At 45.6% G+C, this 23,559-nt stretch overlaps 1 protein-coding gene across 1 annotated transcript in view; it reads left to right on the forward strand.

Annotated features, from left to right (window-relative positions):
• Nucleotides 1-23,559, forward strand: part of ssbp4 (single stranded DNA binding protein 4) — a 240,224-nt gene that overhangs the window by 44,449 nt on the left and 172,216 nt on the right. Inside the window, 1 exon segment of the mRNA XM_084309168.1 lies at nucleotides 17,534-17,595. Coding sequence (XP_084165294.1) covers nucleotides 17,534-17,595 — 62 coding nt within the window.

A 23,559-nucleotide genomic window follows, 5' to 3' on the forward strand; every position in this document is an offset into this window, starting at 1 on the left:
TACTGTTATGTGGAGATTCAAGTCGAGGCAGAAAAAACCCTTTTTCAACCGAGTGTAGGCTGCAGGCCTTGCTTAAGCTCTAACATGAAAATAACGTCTAGCCCTCCTATCAAACCCATACTAGCGAAAGAATCACACATTGCATTCCCATCATATGTTTGGTGAATAAACACACAGTTTGTTAACAAAAAATACAGTCCCCCTTTAGGAGGGACTCTTTATTTTTCAACAAAAATCATAGAGGGGCCGGGAAGGGAAACAGGGGGGGGACCACAGAGGGAAAAAGTCACTGAAGTCTTAGCGACGCCTGCCACGAGCCGCTCGGGGCTTTCCACCCCGTGGAGCCCCGGAGGGAAGGTAAACGATCGGCGGCTGGTCTCGACGATCCCTACCTTCACCTCCGGGCATAGATGGGCCGGCTGCAGTGGCGGAGGTGCCCTCTCTCCTCCTGACCTTCTTTGCCGAAGGTCCAGCAGTGGCGGTGGTAGCAGCGGCGGCCACGGCGGAGGAACCTCGACGACGCGGCGGCCGTCTGACTCCAGCTGCAGTGCCGACCCGAATAGTCCAGCCTCTGAGAGGGGTGTCGTCAGAAGGGGAGTCCTCTTCTTCTCCGGCACACGCGCCTGCTCCAGCCAAAGGTGGCGCTGGATCAGAGTGGCCAGGGCGCGCACTTTCCCAGCGGCTATAGCCTGCGGCTGAAACAGATGCAGGATGGCTCCTGCCGACTGGGCGAGCTGATCATGCTGTAAATCAGTCAGCTCCGTGCCGCCCGTCAATATCCCGGACATGAATCTTGCCAGCTGCGCGATGTTAGAAGTGGCAGCTAGAGATTGTGTTCCGGAGATAAATGACTGGTCGCTCCAAAATGCCAACCGCCTCGCCGATTTCCCTTGGGGAACCGGCTTCCGTAACGGCTCCCACACCACCTCAGGACAAAGGAGCGCCGCCATTGGCCTATCAAGCCGTGGCACGCCCTACTTCATGCCGTCTACCAAACCCGCCACCCGCGTGACTTGCACGTAGGAGGGAGTAAGGCCCATGATGTGGGAGACCACCTGGCCCTGACGGACGTAGGCCGCCATTGAGGGGAAAAATGGGTAGACAACGTCCACCCCTTTCACCGGGCGACGTTGCCATAGATGACCTATGAGATCGTCAGGGACAGGAACAGGCAGTGGCTGCGGCAGCGGCACGCCGTTTGCGACTGCCGCCACCGCCATGAGCTCGGGAAACAAAGCACGCAGTTCCCCCTGCATACTTTCCTCCTCCGAGCCCGCGTCCCTCACATACAGCAGACTACTGGTCAAGGAGCCACATTCTGATGTGGCTGATAGCAGGGCATCCCGCCGCCGAGTCGGAGGTTCTAACCCAACATCTGCGGACGAGGAACCCCAAGGAGACATCTCACCCCCCTCCAGTGTTACCTGGACAGGCAGGGGACATGTTTCCACCGGGCCTTCAAACAAGAACCCGTCCGCCTCTATCATGTAGTCCTCTGTCTCCATCGGCCATGTAGAGACCGACGCACCCTCATCTGGCTCCAGTAACTCACCAAAACCAGGCCGTTCGCGTCTCCAAGCCACCATCTTGCGACGGGAGCGAGCTGACGCAAAAAGTTTGCATCTCAAATCCCCCGCAACCAAAGGAGCCGGCCGCCCAACAACGGACGACTCCCCGGAAGCAGAGGAACCAGAGCCGGAACCAGGCCACCGCACAGGAGACGGCACTGGTGCACCAGCTCCTTGGAGAGGCAAACTACCCATCGGACGCCTACCGGGCGTGGCTGCCGACCACGAGAGAGGCCTCAACCCCGCTCCAAGACGCACGACAGAGGCGGCGATGGAGAACCGCTGGTGAAGAGTAGTGTTGCGAGCGCGACCCTCCGAAGTAGATATTATGACTTAGCTTTTTTCTTTCGAAATATATGAGAGAAGAAAAAAGCAAGAAAAAATTTAAACGCGTCTCAACTTTCTTCAGCTTGTCAAGTGTGGGATCTACCGAAGGCACTTCCTTGTGGTGAAAGTGAAGAAGGAGGCGAGTAGGTGACCACACACCTGCTTATGAAGGTAAGCGGATAGGGGTGTGGCCAGACGAATGTTGGGATGTAAAGGTACATTGTGGAATTTTTTATTCAGTGCTCGTGCAAGAAGTGAAGTGCGTGCAGATGACGCTGAGCGGCAGCCATAATGAAATAGAACCCTTTCACTGCAGCACCACCAAAACGGTTAACCCTTTCAATGCAACAATACACAGGAGGTTAACCCTTTCACTGCCACGTGACAGAAGGTTAACCCTTTACTATCACACAACCGACGGTCGCACTTAGTGTTATTTTCGTGTTGTATGACAGTAAATGGAAATAGCGGCAGACCACTGCACACTATCTCTGTTTTTCCAATGATTTTTCACTTGACTTGGCCACTGTTGCCTTCACTGTTCACAAGGAAAACCTGCTCTTCTTTGGGTTTAGCTGGGAAGCTAACTTTTCAGCTTCTTAACCCTTTCACTGCCACGTGACAGAAGGTTAACCCTATACTATCACACAACCGACGGTCGTCGCGGTGAAAAGGGTTAACCATTTTGGTAGCACGGTACATTTCAATACGTGTCATTTGAGTGGGTGAGTGATCCCAATTTCCAATGCATAGCCCACAGCGTCAGTCCCTGCGCGCCAGGGGGAAAAGATACAGTCACAGACGAGGGTTGTGTCCTTAGCTGGGTGCTTGGAAGGCTTGACGACACGTGCATTTACATAGACAACCGATGTTGCCTTTCACTTTTATTCAGTGTGGTTCCCCTTGTGTTAGAGAGGCATGCTTGCCCATATGATCTATGTGAATTGTTCATCAACAGTTATGCTTAACCTAGGCTTGTAACATGCGTTGGCGTTGGCATACACAAAGAGGGAAAGAGACAGAAATTGGGAGGGAGTCAGCGGAAGGTGGAGAGAGAGAGAGAGCGGGAACCGAAACTCTTGCTTTATATTGAAAATATAGTTATAAATTATCATATGTAGATATAGTGGTTATAGTTATAAGTGATCATATATAGAGTTCAAGTTCAAGTTCTTTAATAGTTGTCATACAGAAGTACAGAATACTTTCATACAAAATGCTTCTTACTGTTACGCTCCAGAGACTGTGCTAGACAAGATAGTATCAAATAACATAATAACATAATATAGCATGAATTTAGAAGAAGAAAATGAGGTCACAGTGTTCGGTATAGACATATGTACAATGTTCTGAGTTACCATATAATATACAATACACAATACTATGCAGTGTACTAATGTACAGTACTATCTAGTGCAAAGCAGAAATGGGATGAGGTACAATTTTAGGTACAATTTACAGTAAGGTGTACGAGTTGTAGTGCAATCCTTCATCCATAAATATAAAGTGTGGGGAGTGGGTGCTACAGTGTGTTTGTTTAAAGTGGGTGTGTGCTATAAGTGTGTGGAGTGGGTGCTACAGTGTGTTTGTTTAAAGTGAGTGTGTGCGTGTGGATGTGTGTGCTATGTGCGTTTGGTGGTTGTTGTTGTGTAGTGTTCATTCATTGTTCGTTTAGCAGCCTGATGGCCTGGGGATAGAAGCTTCTTCTGAGTCTTTCTGTGCTCGCCTTGAGACTCCTGTATCGCTTGCCTGACCGCAGCAGTTCAAAGAGGCAGTTGTTCGGGTGACTGGAGTCTTTAATGATTCTCTTAGCCTTGCCCTTGCAACGCTTGTAGTAAATGTTCTGGAGGGTGGGGAGCCCCCCTCCAATTGTGCGTTCGGCTGAACGTGTCACTCTTTGTAGTCTGCTTTGGTCTTGTGCAGTGCTATTCCCAAACCAGGAGGTGATGTTGCCGGTCAAGATGCTCTCTATTGTACATGAGTAGAAGTTCTTAAGGATCTTCTGGCTGACTTGGAACTTCCTTAGGCGCCTGAGGAAGTAGAGGCGTTGTCGTGCCTTCTTCACAACACTGTTAATGTGTGTGGTCCATGTCAAGTCCTCGGATATGTAGGCTCCGAGGTACTTAAAGCTGTTGACTCTCTCAACCGGTGCCCCGTCGATGCTGAGGGGGCTGTAGTCCTTGACCCCCGACCTCCTGAAGTCCACAATCATCTCCTTTGTTTTGCTGACGTTCAGGGAGAGGCTGTTTTCCTGGCACCATCCCGCCAGGACCTTGACCTCTTCCAGGTAGGCCCTCTCGTCGTTGGCAGAGATCAGGCCCACCACCACTGTGTCGTCAGCAAATTTGACGATTGTATTGCTACTCCGCTGAGCCACACAGTCGTGTGTGTACAGGGAGTAGAGGAGGGGACTCAGAACACAGCCCTGGGGGGCCCCTATGTTGAGGGTGATGGATGAGGAGGTGCAGTTGCCTGCTCTCACCACCTGGGGTCTGCCAGTCAGGAAGTCCAAGACCCACTGGCAGAGGTCATAGCCCAAGCCCAGGTCCCTGAGCTTGGCTATGAGTATGGAGGGGACTATGGTATTGAATGCCGAGCTGTAGTCGATGAATAGCATTCTCACATAGTTCCCCTGCCTCTTGTCCAGGTGTGATGCTGCTGTGTGCAGCACATGGGATATGGCGTCCTCCGTGGACCTGTTGGGGCGGTATGCAAATTGCAGGGGGTCCATGTTGATGGGGAGGGAGGAGCAGATGTAGTAGATATAGTGGTTATAGGTATAAATGATCATATATAGATATAGTGGTTATAGGTATAAATCAGACCTGGGCATTGTACGGCCCGTATCCGGCCCGCGGGATGATTCTGACCGGCCCGAGAAAGATTACATGATAATAAATTTTTTATTTTTATTTTTATTTTTATTCCTTTTTTTTTTTTTACTTTTTTTTTTTTTCATGTCAACGTTCACACGCACAATATACGCTTACCTAGGATTTTACTTGATTCAACAACAAAGCAGTCGGGGCAAGCCGAAAACGGTGGAAAGTGTGGTTATTTGAAGTTTGGATTTCTTTTTTCACAACTGAGGTAGGTAGATTACATTTTTAGAGACTAAAGTACAGAAAAAGGTATCGTTGGGTACCGGTATCAATTCACAGGTACCGGTACCGTATCGGTTCAAATGTGAACGGTACCCATCCCTACTGAACACACAACTGCAGGGCAAGGGCATTTTTGCTCATGAAATGCATAGCCATGTGAAAGCCTTCATGACAAAGTTGCAATTAATTTCAAGGCAACTAGGCAGCAACAATCTCAAACACATGAAAACCCTGAAAGAAGTCAAACCATCAGCTGATCACCGGCACAGGTCCTCATCCATGTTGGGAGCACTGCATGATGAATTTTCAAGGCGTTTTCAAGATTTCAAAAAGGTTGAGGATGAAATGCAGCTGGTTTCCTCTCCTGACCTGCAGTCTGATTCACTTGAAAGAGCACTTTAAGTCAGCATCACTGCTAGAGTTCTACTCTGCTCTCAAGGAGGAGAACTTTCCAAACATGAGGAGACATGCTCAGAAGATGTTGGTTCTCTTTGGATCCACCTATATGTGAACAGACATTCTCATACCAAGTCCAGGTACAGATCCTCTCTCACTGATGAACATCTGGCAGCTGTGCTTCGCATCTCCACCTCAGACATGCAACCTGACTTTGATGGACTTGTTAAAGCTCAACAGAGACTGGATTTATCACACTGAATGAAAAAAAAAAAAGGAGCTGAAGAACACTAAAATGTGGAAATATAACAAGTGAAATGGGACACTTGATATTTTTTTTTCTTTTTTTTGCACAGTTCTGAAAACATTAAATGTTTAATATAGGCATGTAAAGTAAAAAAGGCTACTGGGACACTTTTCTTTACACAGTTCAGTGACATGTCTTGTTTATTTTGGCTATAAGATGATGTGATGTCTTTAGAAAGCTAAGAAAATCCTTGTTTCAATAGTATATGAAACTCAAAATAATAACTTTATTTGTATAGCACTTTTTCATACATGCCCTTTGTTATTAATGTTTCACATTTTGTTTATCATTTTGGAAATAAATTCTATTTGAATAAATGATATTTTTGAAAGCGAACCTCACCTTTTAATTGCCAAATAATAACATACACTCTTACCAGGGGTCAAAACAATGCCATTTACTGCTTTTTATATAGAAATAAAATGTATATTATGCATAATTGAGTTTGGAATTTTGGCCCGGCCCTCCAACATATTTTCAGTTGCTCATTCGGCCCCCCGGGAAAAATAATTGCCCACCCCTGGTATAAATGATCATATATAGATATAGTGGTTATAGTTATAAATTATCATATATAAATATAGAGGTCTGTGTGACCATGCTTGGTGGTTATACTGTAGGTATAAATGATCATATATATAGTGGTCTGTGGTCTGTTTAATTTAGTATTTATTTAATTTAAATCTAATTATATACATTACAAATATGCTAATCTGAGTGTTAAACAATATTTTAATAACCACATGTTATAGAAAGTAGGAGTTCAGGTTATTATGGCCAGTGGAGTCAGAGTCACTCCTCAGCCAACAGTGAAAGTGGTTGTACACATTAAAGGGGCACTGCACCAAAAAACAATGCAGATTTATTTGGTACATAATCTCACACACATCTGTGTGTGAGAGTATGAATATGGCCACCGGACCGGTGATATCATCGGGGACATTGAATCTTTGTGTTGTCTTACAGGGACTGCTACCATATAATTTCATTGAGCTGTAATTACTTAAAATGTGTGCAAACCTGTTTAAAGTTTTTAGATGTTTGTGAGATTATGCGCAAAATAAATCTCCATTGTTTGTTTTGGTGAAGTGCCCCTTTAAGCCCAGTGTCAATAGTGTATCTGTTTTTCTGACTGCTCTTAACACATTCGGCGCCAAACCCAAGATAAGTTGTGTTAACTCGCCATGTGTTGGACGCCAGACCCGAGATATCTCGGGTTTTGGTAGTTTATTCTTTTATTCGATATTTTTATTCATTATTCATCCACTGACCTCGGTGTTGCCATAGGAAAGGATTTTGAGATTGCCAAAGTGCAATACCGGCCGCATCCTGCAGTGTCGCCCACCCTATGAAACCTTATATCTAACCCTGTGTTACACTCAAATGTCTCTGGGCGCTATATTTAGATGGAGCCGAGTAAATCGCTTCATCCGACCACTTCGAAACGCATCTGGCACACTCTATCCATAAGTTGTGCCAAATTATGTCCGGGACCAGATGGATACCAATACTGGAAATCGCGATCAGACAATTGGAATATTCTTTTTGTCATACCCCCGACCAAAGGTAAGGACTATCTGACATCAATTCCAGCTTGATCCAACAATGTTTTCAGATCGATCCAGCTGATCAGCTTCTGTAGTGTTCAACACGAATGCCGTTACTGGCCATCAAAGCATAAAAAAGCGACCCCTCCCCCCCCTTTCATGCATTCATGATGAAACATAATACCTATTATATACATTTGATTTGGAAATAGTAGCGTGTCTAGGCAAAAAACGCCAACACTTATAGTAGAATACATGTAGCGCCCTATAACTCAGCGTTTCAGGAATGATCCCGGATCACTCCTAAACTATACTTATATTCACCACAGGATAACGCGTGAACATATGCATGAAAAAATTATCTATTTTTTGCATGTTCGACGGAAGAAAGTCACTGTCAAATGACTATAGTATTGTCTCCATAGCTATAATATAGAATATAGATATAGCTCTCCAAACATAGTGACGCACAGTGAAAATATGTTATGGAAACGTGGCACGTTAGCCACAAGGACCAGACTAATCCCTGGCGCTGAATGTGTTAACTGCCACCATATGTTTTGAAATCAGACTTATGCCTAGTCTACACGTACACAGGTTTCTTAGGCCTAGTCTACACGTACACAGGTTTCTTAGGCCTAGTCTACACGTACACAGGTTTCTTAGGCCTAGTCTACACGTACACAGGTTCTTAGTCTACACGTACACAGGTTTCTTAGGCATAGTCTACACGTACACAGGTTTCTTAGGCATAGTCTACACGTACACAGGTTTCTTAGGCCTAGTCTACACGTACACAGGTTGCTTAGGCCTAGTCTACATGTACACAGGTTTCTTAGGCCTGGTCTACACGTACACAGGTTTCTTAGGCCTGGTCTACACACGTACACAGGTTTCTTAGGCCTGGTCTACACACGTACACAGGTTTCTTAGGCCTAGTCTACACGTACACAGTTTCCTTTTTCTTCTTTGTTAAAGAAAATCAACTAAAGGTGTTTTAGAAAACCTCTCGTCCACAACAACAACGCAAAAATACCTGGACGGGAGGCTGGAGGAGCTCTCCATGGTTCTGATTGCAGAGAAAATACTCTGCTTTCAAATGAATGTCCTGGACATGGCCATTAGAATGATGTAAGTGTTTTCCATAAGCTCCGATTTCCTGTGGAGGCTGGTGTCTGGAGGCTGGTCTGTGGAGGCTGGTGTCTGGAGGCTGGTCTGTGGAGGCTGGTGTGTGGAGGCTGGTCTGGGGAGGCTGGTCTGTGGAGGCTGGTCTGTGGAGGCTGGTCTGGGGAGGCTGGTCTGTGGAGGCTGGTCTGTGGAGGCTGGTGGTCTGTGGAGGCTGGTCTGTGGAGGCTGGTCTGGGGAGGCTGGTCTGTGGAGGCTGGTCTAACTGCCAACAAGCAGGAGAAGTGGGTTAAAATATGAAGCAGAGATGGGGGAGCAGCGATGAGAGATTAAGTAGCGGGGCTGAAGAGAGCTGTGCTGATTGCAGAACCCTCGTGGGTGAATCCCCTCCCAGAGATTGAGTGTTATTGGTGAGCTGCTGGATAGGGGTTAAGTTATAGGGTCGTGGGCATCCGGAGGCCCATATGGGACACAGACACACACACACACACACACACACACACACACACACACACACACACACACACACACACACACACACACACACACACACACACACACACACACACACACACACACACACACACACACACACACACACACACACACACACACACACACACACACACACACACACACACAGGCACAAGCAGGAATTAGCCCACATAAATGTACACACACATAGATAAGCACTGGGACAAGCACATTTCATATCTACAAGGCATGCATGCTGAGGCTGAAGTTAATTCTCTTTCCACTTTGTTGTGAAGAATCTTGCATTTCGGTATCACGTTACCGCTCAGGGAACTTACCTTTCTAAACGGGACGTGACATGAATTCACTTGTGTTCCACGACCAGAGAAATGTACATCCACTGGGAAATGTATTTGATAGGAAGTGTAGATGATATCTACGGTGAGGGATAGGCCTGCCGCGATAAGCAATAAATCGATTAATTGCCGCGATAATTAAAATGAATGCAATGATTTTGACGGGCGCGATTAATTGCTATTTGCGCGTTTGTTTTAATGAGGCGGACCCAGTGCCCCTTGTCAGTCACTGTCCGTGTTGGGAGGCGGGCCGCTGGCTTTACTACAGAGCACAGCACATTGTGTCTATTCTACTAGCATTAACGTTACTCATACAAACAGAGTAAACACAGTTTTCAATCAATCAATCAACAACAACATTAACGAGACCCTCGTTGTGTCTATTCTGCTAACGCTAACGTTACCTCTCATTGTGTATATTCTACAAGCGTTAACGTTAGCTAGGCTGTCTATGCTAACGTTAACGAGCATTAGGCTAACAAGCTGTAACGTTACCAGTCGCGTCTATTTGCTAACGTTAGCATTAGGTAATAACCGGTTTAAAATGGATGGTGATTACCTCACGTTGTGTCTATTCTACTAGCATTAACGTTACTCATACAAACAATCAATAGCGAGTTATATTGATCACGCTATGTACGATAGCCATGCTAAAACGCTAGCACAACATTAGCACCTAACCTAACAACAAGCCTTAACAAGTCAGCGATCTTTTTGCGAGACTAAACTCTCCGCTCGATGGCAAATTGTGTTGTCGGTTTTGTTTAATCAATAAATGAGGCAGAATACACAGTGACTGTATCCTTTGTTTATTGCACTTGTGCCTGCTGCAAACATAATGATTATGAAATCCTAGAGACGCGTCTCTATTCAGTGGTCTGCAGTGTTTCACGTGACTTTTCTGGTACCCAAAAAGTACCTGAAATAATCACAACAATACTTCCGGTCCGGTCGGTGGGCTTCAAAATAAAAGTCTTAAACACCGGAAAAGACGGAGCGGTGGGCTTCAAAATAAAAGTTTTGGGAAATAAATTTCTCCAAAAAAAAAAATGTCTAACCGGTCGCAATAATATCGCTTATCGCGATATTTTCGGGGGCAATTAATCGCCCAGCAAAATGTGTTATCGTGGCAGGCCTAGTGAGGGACAACTTGAAACATGTTTCATACTTCTTGCGGTCTTTGTCGTCTACACACGGCACCAACGGCGATGGCCTCTGTGACTTTGCCTGTAGGGTCCCCACGCAAAGAGTTTGTTACAGTGCGGAATGGGGATCACACAGACCAGACCGCGTGGCAATGAGTGGCATCACTATGGTGACAGAACGTGCACTCCGCACTCCGCACTCTGGCCGCAATAACTGTGAAATGACCTGATGTCCGTGCGAGCCGTCCGCATTGTTAAAGGCCACACAGACCGCAAGAAGTATGACACACGTTTAACTTGTCTTACCCCCTCTCTTACCAGTACCAGCTGTAGCCTTACCAGGTCTTTTAGACATTCCTCTGCATTATCAAAAGCAAAGTGTTGCAATCAATCATGATTCGTTCTCCTCGTCCACATCACTCACTATTCAATTACCCTGGTAATATTCACCTGTCAATCTCAGTCTCCACTAAGCATGGAACACCCATCCATTCCTCCTCTCCAAGACATTCACTCCTCCCTGACTGTATTAAACTCCTTCTCCTGCTCCTCCAGAACAACACACACACACACACACACACACACACACACACACACACACACACACACACACACACACACACACACACACACACACACACACTGTCGCTGCTCACGTGCACATCGCAGCTCTTTACAGAACCACACCCACATACAGCACTACAGCAGTACAGAAGAAACAAGTAAATCCGTAACAGGCTGAGATCCAGACGCCACGTACACCACTGCCCAGTATATTGCTAGCCAATGTACAATCAATTGACAATAAACTGGATGACATCCGAGCAAGGATTCAATATCAAAGAGACGTTAGGGACTGCAATGTCCTCTGCTTCACCGAAACATGGCTCACACCGGAGGTTCCAGATCACGCAATTCAACCAGCGGATCACTTCTTTATCCATCGCAAGGATCGGTCATCAGAGTCCGGTAAACAACGTGGAGGAGGTATTGCCTTCATGTTTAACAAAAATTGGAGCGATCCAATGAACGTGAAGGAATTATCCAACCACTGCTCCCCAGAACTGGAATATATAACCATCAAGTGTCGTCCTTTCTTCCTCCCGAGGGAGTTAACGGCGATCGTCCTGATCGGAGTGTATATTCCACCGCAAGCCAGCAACAAGGTTGCGCTCTCCAGACTACACGACGAGGTAAATAGAATACAAGTGGCTAACGTTAACGCCGCCATTTTAGTACTGGGAGATTTCAATAGCGCCAATCTGAGAAAGGTATTGCCTGACTTCTATCAGCATGTGACTTGCAACACCAGAGGCGGTAACATCCTAGATCACTGTTACACGCAATTTAAAGGTGGCTACAAGGCTCATTCTGATAGTGGCTTTGGTAAATCAGATCACGCGTCAATTTTTCTTTCACCAAAGTACAAACAGAGAATTAAAAGTACTCCCGTAGTCTCGCGAGAGGTGCAGAAATGGGATCTGACGTCAGAAGAGACGATCCGGTCAGTGTTTCACTACACAGACTGGAATGTGTTCCGCGACACAGATAACATTAATGTCTACACGGAGACAGTGCTGGACTATGTTTGTACTAGGGTGAAAGAAACAATCCCCACTACCAAAATGAAAGTTTACCCAAATCAAAAACCCTGGGTAGACAAATCCGTCCGTGAAGCTCTGAGAGAGCGCACCAAAGCATACAATGACGGCCTAGTGGCAGGCAACATGAATGACCACAAGGTGGCGCGACACAACGTAAGGAGGACAGTGTCAGAGGCCAAACGGCGCTACAGGGATAAAATTGAACTCCAGTTTGAACAAGCTGACTCTAGAGCTATGTGGCAGGGGCTCAAAACGATGACAGACTACAAAGGCGCCTCCCTCAAACTGAACAGTGACATCTCCTTAGCAAACGACCTCAATACCTTCTATGCGAGGTTTGATGCTGGTAATAACAACACCAGCTCACAAGCCTCGGCAATGGGGGGGGGGGGGTCGGCTGCTGATGGAGGCGCAGTGTTCAGGGTAACAGAGCATGAGGTGAGGCGGACCTTTAAAAAAGTGAATATCAGGAAGGCAGCAGGTCCGGACGGCATCCCCGGCCGCGTCCTAAAAGTCTGTGCCGACCAACTGGCCCCAGTATTCACTGACATATTTAACCTGTCCTTAGAACAGGCTGTCATCCCCACCTGCCTGAAGAAGTCCACTATTATCCCTGTACCCAAAAAATCCAAGCCTGCTTGCCTCAACGACTACCGCCCTGTAGCTCTCACCTCCATAGCCATGAAGTGCTTTGAGAAGCTAGTAAAGGGCTACATCTGCTCCTCCCTCCCCATCAACATGGACCCCCTGCAATTTGCATACCGCCCCAACAGGTCCACGGAGGACGCCATATCCCATGTGCTGCACACAGCAGCATCACACCTGGACAAGAGGCAGGGGAACTATGTGAGAATGCTATTCATCGACTACAGCTCGGCATTCAATACCATAGTCCCCTCCATACTCATAGCCAAGCTCAGGGACCTGGGCTTGGGCTATGACCTCTGCCAGTGGGTCTTGGACTTCCTGACTGGCAGACCCCAGGTGGTGAGAGCAGGCAACTGCACCTCCTCATCCATCACCCTCAACATAGGGGCCCCCCAGGGCTGTGTTCTGAGTCCCCTCCTCTACTCCCTGTACACACACGACTGTGTGGCTCAGCGGAGTAGCAATACAATCGTCAAATTTGCTGACGACACAGTGGTGGTGGGCCTGATCTCTGCCAACGACGAGAGGGCCTACCTGGAAGAGGTCAAGGTCCTGGCGGGATGGTGCCAGGAAAACAGCCTCTCCCTGAACGTCAGCTAAACAAAGGAGATGATTGTGGACTTCAGGAGGTCGGGGGTCAAGGACTACAGCCCCCTCAGCATCGACGGGGCACCGGTTGAGAGAGTCAACAGCTTCAAGTACCTCGGAGCCTACATATCCGAGGACTTGACATGGACCACACACATTAACAGTGTGGTGAAGAAGGCACGACAACGCCTCTACTTCCTCAGGCGCCTAAGGAAGTTCCAAGTCAGCCAGAAGATCCTTAAGAACTTCTACTCATGTACAATAGAGAGCATCCTGACCGGCAACATCACCTCCTGGTTTGGGAATAGCACTGCAAAAGACCGAAGCAGACTACAAAGAGTGACACGTTCAGCCGAACGCACAATTGGAGGGGGGCTCCCCACCCTCCAGAACATTTACTACAAGCGTTGCAAGGGCAAGGCTAAGAGAATCATTAAAGACTCCAGTCACCCGAACAACTGCCTCTTTGAACTGCTGCGGTCAGGCAAGCGATACCGGAGTCTCAAGGCGAGCACAGAAAGACTCAGAAGTAGCTTCTATCCCCAGGCCATCAGGCTGCTAAACGAACAATGAATGAACACTACACAACAACAACCACCAAACGCACATAGCACACACATCCACACGCACACACTCACTTTAAACAAACACACTGTAGCACCCACTCCACACACTTTATAGCACACACCCACTTTAAACAAACACACTGTAGCACCCACTCCCCACACTTTATATTTATGGATGAAGGATTGCACTACAACTCGTACACCTTACTGTAAATTGTACCTAAAATTGTACCTCATCCCATTTCTGCTTTGCACTAGATAGTACTGTACATTAGTACACTGCATAGTATTGTGTATTGTATATTATATGGTAACTCAGAACATTGTACATATGTCTATACCGAACACTGTGACCTCATTTTCTTCTTCTAAATTCATGCTATATTATGTTATTATGTTATTTGATACTATCTTGTCTAGCACAGTCTCTGGAGCGTAACAGTAAGAAGCATTTTGTATGAAAGTATTCTGTACTTCTGTATGACAACTATTAAAGAACTTGAACTTGAACTTAAATATTGAATTATATGAATAATCTATTGAATAATATGAAAGCCTCTGCCTGTTTCATAGAAACATAACATTGACTTCATGAAGGTGTGTGTGTGTGTGCGTGTGTGTGTGTGCGTGCCAGTAGGGGTGTGTGCAGCAGACAGAGGGCCATAGTATCTGTGGTTGGATCTTATCTCAGTGTCCAGATTCAGACAGGAGCTCTGAGGGTCTGTGAGGCCCTGGAGAACCTGCTGCTGGCTGTCTGATACACACACTCAGCTCTCCTCTGACTACCTGACTGTCTGACTGACCGACTGACTGACTGACTGACTGACTGACTGACTGACTGTCTGTCTGTCTGTCTGTCTGTTGATTGTTTGTACGGTATGTGTGATTGACAATTGTCTGCCTGCCTATCTGTCAGTCTGTCTGACAGTCTCTATGTCTGACCATCAGTTGGAGCGACTAGTAAATGATTAGTATGGGAATGATTAGTAAATTAACTGTGATGTGCCTGTTAAAAATAGAAACACTAGTTGGTTCATCTAAATTATCTACATCCAGAGTTGCTGGACCATAGCACTACATTGCCATGGCTCATTAATTAAATAATGTAATTCAGATATGTCACATACATTTACCAGGGTATTTTTTTTTTCAACATTAGTTGTACACAGGTTGTATGTTTCTGGCATACACAATAATATATGTTTTCTCTTTTTTTTACGCAACATACATGACATCATGACATTTATGGCATAGGGACATACATGACATACAGGTATATAGTACTGTTACATTTGTGACATTTACGATATGCAAATATACAGTACTGTTACCCATAGATCCTAACAGAGAATATATACATATGATGGGGAGGAGACTGTACATTAGGAGGGGGTGGGTGGGTGGGTGGAAGAAAAAATATACATACGGTGGGGAGAAAATATATACATACGGTGGGGAGGAGACTGTCTATTAGGGTGGGCGGGGGGGGGTTTGGGTTTGGACATTTATGGTGGCCAGTTTCGAATTACAGCCTCCCGTAGGTGCTCTTTAACACATTCAGTGCCAGAGGTCGCTGTGGGCCTATGGCCGTGTGTGCCAGCGCTTTAATGAATGGGGATACATGCCGGTGTTTGCAGTGCTAAAACTATATTAAATATAATAGCTATGGATATAAAACTATTGCCCATTTGACATTGAGTATCTATCGTTCAATTTGTGAAAAGGAAGAACAAATTTCATCCATACATTCCCGTTTTATACCATGGTGAATATGAGTATAGTTTTAGAGTAATTCTGTGTAATCCCAGGAAACACCGCTAAACAGCGTTTAGTGCATTTCACTAAAAACGTGCCTCGCATGGATCAACAATCAATCTGAAATCAACGCTATATTATCGGTATTATGTTTCATCATGCATGCATGAAAGGGTGGGGGGGGGTTTCTATGCTTCGATCATCACCAACGGAATACGTTACACAGTACATATACACACACAATATTGGATCAACACAAGATTGATACCATATAGCCCTTACCGTGACTAGGATGTACTGCAAAAAGAATATTCCAATTATCTGATCGCCATTCCAAGTATTGATGTCGATCGTGTTGCCAAGATAATCCACCAAAAAACATGAACCGGCGGTGCTCGATTCTCCCCATTCCATGTGTTATAAACGTTACTCCTGGCCGACAAGGAAAACCTGGACCAGACTTTTTAGATCGACGGACAGACCAAGCTAGAGAGTTTCCAAGGATGTGCAATACAGGCCGCAAGGTGTTAGGTGGCGTTATTGGACGTTTGCGATCTCAGACCCATTCAGGACAGCCTGCACAGGCTGCCTTGATGGATTATGAATGGAAATAGCGAATTAAAGAAATAACGACCCAGAAACGAGAATCTTCGTTTCCGGCACTGAACCGTTGGGCCACAGAAACAAGAATTCTCGTGAATGGCACCGGATGTGTTAAGAGCGGTTTTGAATGTGGGTAGGGAACTAACACAATACCAGGGACTAAGACACCTAACACAGACCGGGGAACAGAAATGGCAGGAGGCACACTGGGAGACATAGTACAACTAGAGGAAGAACAGAGATTAACACAGAATACAGAACTAGACACAAATGCATGAGCAGTAGTGCGGGCACTTGTCCAGCAGGTGGGGGTACAGTACCACAAATGAGTGCAGGATGAGAGGAGAGTTCCGGTGGATTGTAACAAAACTAATTTATAACCGCCAAATGCACTGCCTGATGCAAAAATGTATTCATGCTGAGTAATGAAATATTATATAATAAATATATAAATAAATAATGAACTGGATAACAGTTCATGAACTCGTTCATATTTTGGGCGAACGTGAACTGAACCTACTGTATTGCCGCTAGATGAACGTAATTGTGAACGCGTTCATTCTCTGCGCTCTATCACAGTATAACTTCGTTCAAAAGTGTGCCAGATTTGGGACGGGCGGTGTGTGCATGTTGCGCACGGAGAGAGAGACTCGTTACGCGCGATGCAGGCCACCCCTTCAAGGCAATGGTAGGGGAAACACTGATAAATAATCACAGTGTGATGGAAATGCAAGTATGCTGATTGCTGTCTGTGGTTCTATATGGGTTGTGGCAATAATTTTGACAAATAATAGCAGCAACGTATTGAAAAAAGAACTATAAACTAGTTAATTTTTGAAACCATGAACTTTTGTTAAATTATTTTTATTATGAACTATGAACTGAACTAGTTCATTTAAAAATGTGTGAACTGTGAACTGAACTAGTTCATATAGAAAGTGAACTTTCCCAACACTGTCCGTTGGGCCACAAAGATTTCTCCACTCTAGCTGCCACAGGTTTCTCCCTAATTGGCTAAAAGAGGGCGTGGCAATGGGAGTGGACTATCACACATTTGCTCTTGTTACTTTACAAATTACAGACATGGCCAATTCGCACATGATTAAGATTACAGGCGACCTCCTCAATTATCACAAATGACTAGAGGTCCCATGTGAATTACTAGTCCTGTGCGATTAGGGCTCTATATGACTTTATATGACTCTGTCTATTCTATTCCCTGTCTGATTGATTGCCTGCCTGTCTGTGTCTGTAAAAGTAGAGTTGAACAAAACTATTGAAATATGGATATACTGCACTTGCTACAGTGTCTTATTTGTCTTCCCACCTTTCCCTTCTTTCTTCAATCTCTCTCTCTATATATATATATCTATATATCTATCTCTCTCTCTCACTCTCTCCATCTCCATCTTCCCTGCAGATCCGATGGGAGAAGAACATTACATTGGGGGAGCCCCCTGGATTCCTACACTCATGGTGGTGGTATGTAGATACGTATTTATCATTCCTATCATAACCTTTATTACTTAAACACACACTCTCTTTCTCTCCAACTCTCTCACACACACCCTATACACCTAGGTAAAGTCACATGCAACAGACACATATAATGACTTGCATGAGTACACACACAACACGTGTAACCCCCCCAACCCCCCTCCCCACACACACACACACACATTTAACAGCTTTAACAGCTCACCAGGGCTGTACGCTAAGCTTTTTCACTAGGGGCACACTTGCCCCTAAATGAGAAATTTAGGGGCAAAAAATATTTTTTAGGGGCACATTTTTAAATAACAATTGTACCATTATTTATATCGATTGTTTTTGATTTAAAAAAATATATATATTTTTTTATTTTATATAATTTTTTTTAATAAAATATATATATTATATAATCATACTTGTAGTTGTATTATCTGCGAGACATCGCCACCACGCAACAAGTCTAAATGCTCGCTATATGCAACCAGCTCCACTGTCTGTGTGTACTGAGTAGCCTCCAGCTACGGCCAGGATTCTCCGGAGCTGCAGCTGGGCCCTATACTGTAGCCTCCAGCTACGGCCAGGATTCTCCGGCGCTGCAGCTGGTCCCTATTGACTATATTCAGCGTGCCCTCAGCTCGAATACGCATCGACTCAGTGTTATAAGACATTTATATCAGGACGGAGCTATCTGAACTATTTAGTTTAATGGGACGTTTCGTTTTGAACAGTAAGCTAACGCAAGCTATCATGCACTACTAGACTTACTGGAGCATTTGTTGATAGCTATCAGTAGCTAGCTAGCCGGCTGGCAGGCTCACCGAGGTCCCAGTGTTTACAACAGCCACGGGTGCGAGAGGGCTGGAGGAGGAGCAGACGCCGCAGCTCTCTCCGTGTGTCTGAGTTCAGTTCAGTTCGGCTCACTATAGGAGGTCGAACGTGTCGAAAATATGAAGCAATACTAACTTTACTTTTCTTCATAGCTAAATCAGACAGTCAGCCAGTCTATCAGAGTGAGTGCTCAGTCGATTGTTCCCGCTGATCATACCTGCTGAGTGCTCACTGCTCAGCTCGCGTGAGTGACGTCATCGCGTCATCACACGCCTTGGATAATTTAGGAGTGAAATGCGAATCCAAGGCTTGAAAGCACTACTCGCAAGCCCGCCCCCAGATAATATTTACCAATCGCAACGGCCAATTAAAGGGGCAATTCGCGACGATATCATCGCAGTGTACAGCCCTGCTCACATGCATGCTACGAAAGTACTCTTGATGACCTGAAAGAATGTGCAGGAGGGAGGGACAGTAATTGCAGGGAATGCTAAGTGCATCATCTCACACATGTTCAAGTACTGTACTCCTGGCTTACCTCTTTGATTGACAAGCGTGCTGAACTCCCCCACAGCTCCCCTGTTATTCAAACTGAACTCTATGCCAACCGCACATCTGAACCGGAGTCAAACTGAACTCTGCGCCAACCTCACATCTGAACCGGAGTCAAACTGAACTCTATGCCAACCTCACATCTGAACCGGAGTCAAACTGAACTCTATGCCAACCGCACATCTGAACCGGAGTCAAACTGAACTCTGCGCCAACCTCACATCTGAACCGGAGTCAAACTGAACTCTGTGCCAACCTCACATCTGAACCGGAGTCAAACTGAACTCTGTGCCAACCTCACATCTGAACCGGAGTCAAACTGAACTCTGCGCCAACCTCACATCTGAACCGGAGTCAAACTGAACTCTGTGCCAACCTCACATCTGAACCGGAGTCAAACTGAACTCTGCGCCAACCTCACATCTGAACCGGAGTCAAACTGAACTCTGTGCCAACCTCACATCTGAACCGGAGTCAAACTGAACTCTATGCCAACCTCACATCTGAACCGGAGTCAAACTGAACTCTATGCCAACCGCACATCTGAACCGGAGTCAAACTGAACTCTGCGCCAACCTCACATCTGAACCGGAGTCAAACTGAACTCTATGCCAACCTCACATCTGAACCGGAGTCAAACTGAACTCTGTGCCAACCTCACATCTGAACCGGAGTCAAACTGAACTCTGTGCCAACCTCACATCTGAACCGGAGTCAAACTGAACTCTGTGCCAACCTCACATCTGAACCGGAGTCAAACTGAACTCTATGCCAACCTCACATCTGAACCGGAGTCAAACTGAACTCTGCGCCAACCTCACATCTGAACCGGAGTCAAACTGAACTCTGTGCCAACCTCACATCTGAACCGGAGTCAAACTGAACTCTGTGCCAACCTCACATCTGAACCGGAGTCAAACTGAACTCTGCGCCAACCTCACATCTGAACCGGAGTCAAACTGAACTCTGTGCCAACCTCACATCTGAACCGGAGTCAAACTGAACTCTATGCCAACCTCACATCTGAACCGGAGTCAAACTGAACTCTATGCCAACCTCACATCTGAACCGGAGTCAAACTGAACTCTGTGTGCCAACCTCACATCTGAACCGGAGTCAAACTGAACTCTATGCCAACCTCACATCTGAACCAGAGTCAAACTGAACTCTATGCCAACCTCACATCTGAACCAGAGTCAAACTGAACTCTGCGCCAACCTCACATCTGAACCGGAGTCAAACTGAACTCTGTGCCAACCTCACATCTGAACCGGAGTCAAACTGAACTCTGCGCCAACCTCACATCTGAACCGGAGTCAAACTGAACTCTGTGCCAACCTCACATCTGAACCGGAGTCAAACTGAACTCTGCGCCAACCTCACATCTGAACCGGAGTCAAACTGAACTCTGTGCCAACCTCACATCTGAACCGGAGTCAAACTGAACTCTATGCCAACCTCACATCTGAACCGGAGTCAAACTGAACTCTATGCCAACCTCACATCTGAACCGGAGTCAAACTGAACTCTGTGCGCCAACCTCACATCTGAACCGGAGTCAAACTGAACTCTATGCCAACCTCACATCTGAACCGGAGTCAAACTGAACTCTATGCCAACCTCACATCTGAACCGGAGTCAAACTGAACTCTGCGCCAACCTCACATCTGAACCGGAGTCAAACTGACCTCTGTGCGCCAACCTCACATCTGAACCGGAGTCAAACTGACCTCTGTGCGCCAACCTCACATCTGAACTGGAGTCAAACTGAACTCTGCGCCAACCTCACATCTGAACCGGAGTCAAACTGAACTCTATGCCAACCTCACATAGGGCTGTCGCGGTATGACATTTTCTCACCGCGTTTGTGTGTGTGGCTAATCACCGCGGGATGCGGTGGTATCGCACTTCTATTAAAAAAAAAAAAAAAAAAAATCATTTTTTTTTTTTTTTTTAATATACCTGTATTTTTTTTTTATTATTAAGACATGCGAGTTTACCCGCGATCGTGATTAGACAAAAATTCTAAGGTCGTAGGAGTCCCGAAACTATTTTAAACATGTTCGATAATCTATCCATTTGTCCCTCAACGTTCTGAAATGTGATAAAAGTAGTAGGGTGTTGCCTGCTCCTTTAAAGTGATGCGTTGTGGGTAGGGATGCCCCGATCACGTTTTTTGCCACCGATACCGATCACCGATCGTCTATGAGCCATATCGGCCGATACACTGCCGATACAGATCGTTTTTGGTTTTATAAAAAGAAATAAAAAATGTAATATATACCTTTTTTTTCTTTTTTTTATAAAATATATATATTATATAATTATACTTGTAGTTGTATTATCTGCGAGACATCGCCACCATGCAACAAGTCAAAATGCTCGCTATGTGCAAACAGCTCCACTGTCTGTGTGTATACTCTGACTAACAGGGTCTGAAACGTATAAGATGTTCGCAGTGTTGTTATGAAGCATGATAGCTAATTAGCCAACAGCTGCAAAAACGAATAATGTCAATTATGTTATAAGACATTGATATCAGGAGCTATCTGTAGCTACTGCTAGCCGGCTAGATACCGTTAGACAATGCATCATGTATTAAACTAAAGTGAACTATATTTAGTTTACTGGGTCATTTCGTTTAAACAGTGAGCTAACGTTAGCCACCTAGCTAACGGAGCTGCTCATGCAGACTATTGGCGGAGCTTGTTGACATGAGGAGTCGGGGAGGGGGAGGGGCAGTGCGCTGCAGCAGCAGCTGTGTGCGTGAGAGAGAAGTCAGCGAGTGAGAACTCCGCTGAGAATTGGATCATGTTTTCGATCGGTTTTCACGATCGGCGAAAATACAGCATTATCAGAATTCACCGATCTCATATTTATACTGATTATCGGCCTGTATCTCAATGTGGTTTTCCCAATAAAGAATTTCAATATATATATTTGAGTGAACATTTAACGTTATTATAACACTATTTTAACGATAGTGAATTTGAATGCACATACATAGCTAGTTAAATATCACAACTTGTGTCATCAATCATTGGGGGAAACTAGCCAATAGCTAACGTTATAGATAGCTAGCCAATAGTTAACATTATAGATAGCTAGCCAATAGCTAACGTTATAGATAGCTAGCCAATAGCTAACGTTATAGATAGCTAGCCTAATAGCTAACGTCATAGATAGCGAACGCTAACGTTTGCAAACAAAGCTAACGTTATCCAGTTGACATTACAGATCATAATAGCTATGATAAGGGCGGCTAAGTGGTGCAGTGGGCAAGGTGCTCGCCACTAACGCAGGATATGCTGGGTTCGAGCCCAGCTCTCGGCGTTGCTACCAGCTTGGCTGGTCATTCATACTAACACAATTGGCAGTGTTAGGGGTGGGAAAGCTGGTGGGTGGGGATAGGACGTTGTGGACGGCGACTCCTACAGAGAGATCGCCACTGAGAGATCACGCTGTACAGGTGAAAAGATGCGACAGCTGCCTCCTTGTGTACCGGAGGGGACACGTGATGCAAGGCTTGGTCCTCACTGCAGGCGACCAGTGGGAGGCATAGTCTAGCAACATTCGAGACAAGGGAGGGGAGAATTGAAGGGAGAATTGGTGAGGCGAAATTGGGATGGGAGAAATATAGAAAAATAAGGAGAAAAAGTGGATAATAATAATAAAAATAATAGCTATGATAACGTTAACGAAGTGAGCGTAGGGGTTAGTCAGAGTGTAGCGGGGTCGGTAGAGAGAGGCAGCACTTCATTTGCGTCTAACGTTAGTCAACATTGAGCAAGTTACATGACCGGCACTTCAGCCCGGGAGTGTTAGAACGCTCCCCTGTACTCTACTGCGGTTCAGATTAATACAGGAAAAGGTATACATTGGGGGCTCGAGTCCGGGATATGAAAATAAATCCTGATTTCATTTGTGAGTTGTAAACTGTATGGAAACGTGAAGTTAGCTCATGCTACTGGAAAACGGACATCTCGTCATTAAATTAACCGAGTTAAAAATGATCACGGCCCTTTATTTAAAAATGTTTACATCTGAACCGGAGTCAAACTGAACTCTATGCCAACATCACATCTAAACCGGAGTCAAACTGAACTCTGCGCCAACCTCACATCTGAACCGGAGTCAGAATGACCTCTGCGACAACCTCACATCTGAACCGGAGTCAAACTGAACTCTGTGCCAACCTGAATGAATGAATGAATGAAAACTTTATTTAACAGATTGCAGAATGGGTACAATACAGTACGGCTCAATACATACAATTGTTAAGGGGATGCAGACCTGAGAAAGACGTTTGTCTTGTTTCCATCAGGGTCCCCCTCACATCTGAACCGGAGTCAAACTGAACTCTGTGCCAACCTCACATCTGAACCAGAGTCAAACTGAACTCTCTGCGCCAATATTACATCTGAACCAGAGAAAAACTGAACTCTGCGCCAACCTCACATCTGAACTGCGGGCTACCTAATAAAAGTCAACGCCACGCTTCGTTCCCCTGTGTCCCAAATATGTGTATTTCAGAGTTGGAACTTGGGTGTGTGACGCCGGTTAACCTGAGTGATA

This window comes from Notolepis coatsorum (genome assembly GCF_963971535.1).
Source record: "Notolepis coatsorum genome assembly, chromosome: 2".
NCBI classification, from domain to species: domain Eukaryota; kingdom Metazoa; phylum Chordata; class Actinopteri; order Aulopiformes; family Paralepididae; genus Notolepis; species Notolepis coatsorum.